Below are 4593 nucleotides of genomic sequence, written 5' to 3' on the forward strand. Positions count from 1 at the left end.
GTTTGTCCCCTGAGAGAATCAGACTTCCTTCGTACCATGGGGCAGATACATCTATCTGTCCTGTGGTATGAACGGGGTCTCATATTTCTTGAAATATTTTACTGTCGATAGTGTAATTTGGTTTGTAATTGTATAGCTTCTGTTTGTTATTAAATATCTTTTGATTTGATTGTAAATCGGAACCAGCTGGTTATTTGATACGACTCTGTTGACGAAAAGTACAGTAGAGAGCGTGAGCTGCGGCCTTCCATAGCGAGAGAGGTAGAATCCCAACACTGTCTGAAACAGAAGTAGCTACTCATGTATCACTGAAGGTGAACAGTTCTGCATCATGGTTTCAGTTTCCTCACTGCAACGTATTTTCCAACCTGCATTCTGGAACTCTGAGGGCCCCCGTAAGCCACCCACGGCCCTCCCTTTTTATCGTTGGCACAGCCTCAGTCATCTTGGTATCAGTATTTGAGATAAGGTGACTTGAGACCCTTTTTAGGAAAGCCATGAAAAGTTGATAAAGGCTCTCCACATTTGTTCATTATTCACAATGGAAACATGAAGTAGAACTTCACCACGAAGCAGGGTCAAAACTGCCTGCTACCAGCTATTTGTTGTCTTAATTAAAAAAAAATGTTTAAAAGGGGAAAAACATTTTAAATGACCTGCTACACTATTCTTTGTTTTTTTATAAGGTAGTCTCTAGAAACCTACATTCATGGATTATTTGGTAATGGTTAATGTGCAATTTTACTCACCTCTCGACTCCGCCACCTCTTCTTCTCTCGCTTCATCTGGTTGGGTGGATGCTCATGTGACTCCTGCAGGAAACCAAAAGCTGCAGATAACTTCACCAGATTCATCCTTTGTTGAGGTTTTTTTTTTTTCTATGTCTATGATCAACTTGTTGGAATTTAACTTCATATTAAACTCGACTCTAAAAAGCTGGCTTGCTAACCGTTTGCTATCTGACTCGTGGTGAGATGCCGCAGGATTCTCAAGAAGAGGAACTCGGTGGCGAACAACCACAGAACATAAGACAGAGACGGAAGATTCTTCAGTTCGCGCAGATTTAAAAAAAAAAAAAAGAAAAAAAAAAGAATTCAAGGGTGGTTCATATTAAAGATGGAGTTTTATTGCATATTCAGGTATTGAAACATAAAAATAAGATGCACTGTACAACGTTAAAAATAATTCCAGTAAGAGCAAAATCTCATTTTAAACTGGGGACATCAGACAAAAAAAAAAAGAAAGAAAGAAAACTTTGACTCCAAATATATCCCTCTGCTCAACGTGTGATATTTGTAAAAAATAATTAAAGGTTTAAAACCAGAATTCAGTTTGATTTCAGTGTGTATAACTCGAGGGTAACCATTTGTCACGTGGTCCAGATAAAGGAGTCTGAAGAGGACCCTCGTTCAGTCGGCCTTCAGGGCGTAGAGCACGTCGTCCTGGCTGATGTTGAGGCGGACTCGCTGCAGGACTCCCAGGCGGCTAGGCTCCAGCAGCAGTAACCTGCAGGCACCCAGACGCCGGCACGCCGCCAGGCCCTCCGACACGCCGATAGGCTGCAGACCCTCCACCCGACACAGAGCCTGGTGCTGCACAAACACCTGGGACACAGACAGACAGACAGACAGACAGACAGAAAGAGGGGGGGGGTGCACTTGAAGTGAATGCAGGACTTTTACTGCGCGGTAACTGGGATGTACCGGATGTAAAAACACTGCAGCACCGTTTTAGAACCGAGAGCTCGGCACTCTTCCCTGCGTGTCGGCTTCTACCTGTTGGAAGGTGGCCTCCTCCAATCCCAGCCGCCGGAACTCAGCGATGACCGCCCGGAGGAAGAGCTGCTCCTGCACCGACGCGCACCTGAAGACACATATCGGTCACCTCAGCTCATCACACACACACACACACACACACCTTTGCAACTCCACCGTGAATGTGACCTCGAGTGAGAGGCTCACTTGATGGGCAGCGATGTAGGCGGAGGAGAACATCTCATTCAGCGCCTCCATCACGTGACTCATTCCGACCAATCCCGCGGCAGACGGGTCGGCGGCAGAGTGCTCGCAGATCTCCGTCGCCCTGCGGCAGATGTCCAAACATCGGCGAGCGTCGCCCGACAGAGCGGCCACCTGGGAGGGAGGGAGAGGGAGACTTGTGAGCGGACGGACCCGCGAGGAAGCTCGGGTCCGGTGAGAAGGCGTGTGAGACGGTCCCGGTTCGCTTACCTTCCTGGACACCAGCTGGAGAGCGTCCTCCTCAAAGGCCTTCACCTTGTTCAGCCGGGACATGATGATCTGCTGCAGCTGCTTGAAGCTGTACGGCTGGAACGACATCCTGGTCAAACCCTGGAAACAATTAGGCAAACATGGCGTTTAGCTTTTAGATAATTATCTACGCTCAGTCGTCATTTTCCATCACAAACGATGATACGTGTTTAAAAGGCTGTGTAGGAGCTGTTTATTTGAGGTTAATATTTAGTTATTTTATTCACAAGTTGCTTATTTAGATTAGATCGTTTGATACTTTAAGATTGAAGATAATTATTTTTTAATAGTCATTCGTTTAGTTTAGAATTTAGAAGAAGTTCGTTCAGAATAATTTATTGTTGTTGTTGTCTTAAGTAGACGTAGTTTTGGGTTAGTTAGTTAGTTTGTTTATGAATTGGGTAACACTGTGGTTATTTATAGGAGGAGGCCGGTATAGGACCAGCATGCACTGGGGTGGGCCTATGATTTTTATTACCAGAACTCTTTTGCCTGCGTAAACCACAAACCCACAATGCATCAGCGGCCCTTTGATTAATGTTTGATTGCCGAATCCTCCTTTTCACTGCCTCCCGACCACAGCGTGCCTTCGACTTGTGAAACCTGTGAATCACGTGCACGAGCTCCCGTGCGCGTTTGTCTGAATAAAGCGCCGTGACGGGGGCTCAGCAGCGCACGGGCCGGGGCGCCCTTTACCAGTCTGCTGGCCACTCTGTTGATCATGATCCTCTCCGGCAGGTCCATGGTGTTGGCGATGGTCAGCACCACCAGGCGGGCGTGACGCCGCGTCGGCCAGTCGAACAGGTTGTACATGACGTTCTGCTTCCGGGTCCATAACAGGTCCAACTACAGGCCGAAGCACAAAAGGGGTTAAAAGCGGGTTAGTCTGCCGTCACGCAGATCGTCTCCCAACTGTACAGCTTCGGAAATATATTGATGATGTCTATGATGAAAAGGTCTCTCTCTCTCTCTCTCTCTCTCTCTCTCTCCTCTCTCTCTCTCTCTCTCTCTCTCTCTCTCTCTCTCTCTCTCTCTCTCTCTCTCTCTCTCTCCCCCTCCCCTTCTCCCCCCCCCTCCCCTCTCTCTCCTCTCTCCTCCCCCCTCTCTCTCCTCTCTCCTCCCCCTCTCTCTCCTCTCTCCCCTCTCTCCTCCCCCCCTCTCTCTCTCTCTCTCTCTGAGTGAGAGAGAAAGAGCGCGCCGATGGTCGAGCGAGCTAGAGAGTGAATGGAGAGAAAGAAAGTCCTAAGTGAGAACAAAGCGTTACAGTGTGTGACGGTTTCAGATTTAGTCAGCGACATGTTTTTCGTCAAGTTGACATTTCATCAAGCCCTCGAGGGGTTAATACACACATCCTCCAAGGAAATCAAACAGTGTGCGAGACGCACAGCGCCGTTTGCGTGAATGGGCTCAAACTCTTATCAAACTGTGGTTAACCACCTTGTGACATTTCTTGAAACTGTAAATCAACCTTCTTTCTGCAGACCTTCTGCAGAACTTTGTTAGGCGTTGTTTTCCGGAATGTTTCTACTTTTTTCCTCCGTACCATGAATGTGAAGCTGGCAGCAGTACATGTATGGTGCGGTGGAATCCTTTATTTATGAAGCAGCAAGAAAGTGCCTTGAAGTGTCTCTTGCACTCCACAATCCCCCTTTGCAGAGCATCTCTGGAGCACAAGTGTTGTCGATGAGCAGCAGAGTTCTTACTTCATCCACCAGCAGCACGGTAGTCTCCTTCCTGGGTGCAGGGTTGCTGAATCTCTTCTCCAGCAGAGCTGAAGCGTGGTCGGCCGTGGCCTTCTGACCCGTCAGTTTTCTGCAGAGACAAAGACTGATCGTTTAGTGAATCATTTTCATCCACTAAACAATTTATTTACTACGATTTATTTATCATTTACTCCGAAAAAAATTAAGAAAGGGATCAACAGTTTCCTTTTTAGATTGTGAGGAAGGACATTTCCAGTTTAGCCTAGCTTAGCACAAAGACTGAAAGCAGGAAACAGGAAATGACCTAAAACACCACAGTGGATTTCTTGGAATAGCTCAAAAGTGTTCTGTTGTTTTAGTAGAAATCTCACAGAGCCGAAACCAAGTACCGACAGGACGTACGACAGGCAGCAGCTCAGCATGTTGACGCTTTAAACATCCTCCATCGCATCAATCCTTCCGCCTCTCACCTGCAGGATCTGGACGTAAGCCTGATGAGGATCCGTCATCTTCATCCCGTTGATCTCGATGAAGTGGAAAGGAGGGATCTCGTCCACGTCGGCCGCGTGCTGCAGACAGCGCATCACCTCCTGGACTGTGGCCGTCTTCCCCGTGCCCGGCAC

At 47.6% G+C, this 4593-nt stretch overlaps 1 protein-coding gene across 1 annotated transcript in view; it reads right to left on the minus strand.

The window, feature by feature from the left end:
• Positions 1-1104: 1104 nt before the first annotated feature.
• The window catches only part of orc1 (origin recognition complex, subunit 1), a 10772-nt gene continuing 7283 nt past the window's right edge, over positions 1105-4593 (minus strand). The window contains exons 12-18 of the mRNA XM_068707964.1: positions 4442-4593; positions 3971-4079; positions 2964-3113; positions 2229-2348; positions 1967-2132; positions 1776-1867; positions 1105-1604 (exon numbers count right to left, since the gene is read on the minus strand). The exon at positions 4442-4593 is cut by the window's right edge and continues 19 nt beyond it. Of these exons, the coding sequence (XP_068564065.1) occupies positions 1410-1604; positions 1776-1867; positions 1967-2132; positions 2229-2348; positions 2964-3113; positions 3971-4079; positions 4442-4593 (984 nt within the window). The 3' untranslated portion in view covers positions 1105-1409. The remainder of the gene's footprint in view (positions 1605-1775; positions 1868-1966; positions 2133-2228; positions 2349-2963; positions 3114-3970; positions 4080-4441) is intronic.

Source organism: Cebidichthys violaceus, unplaced genomic scaffold (assembly GCF_023349555.1).
Source record: "Cebidichthys violaceus isolate CVI_PGR_0920_01 unplaced genomic scaffold, fCebVio1.0.p SCAF_13, whole genome shotgun sequence".
Classification (NCBI taxonomy): Eukaryota; Metazoa; Chordata; class Actinopteri; order Perciformes; family Stichaeidae; genus Cebidichthys; species Cebidichthys violaceus.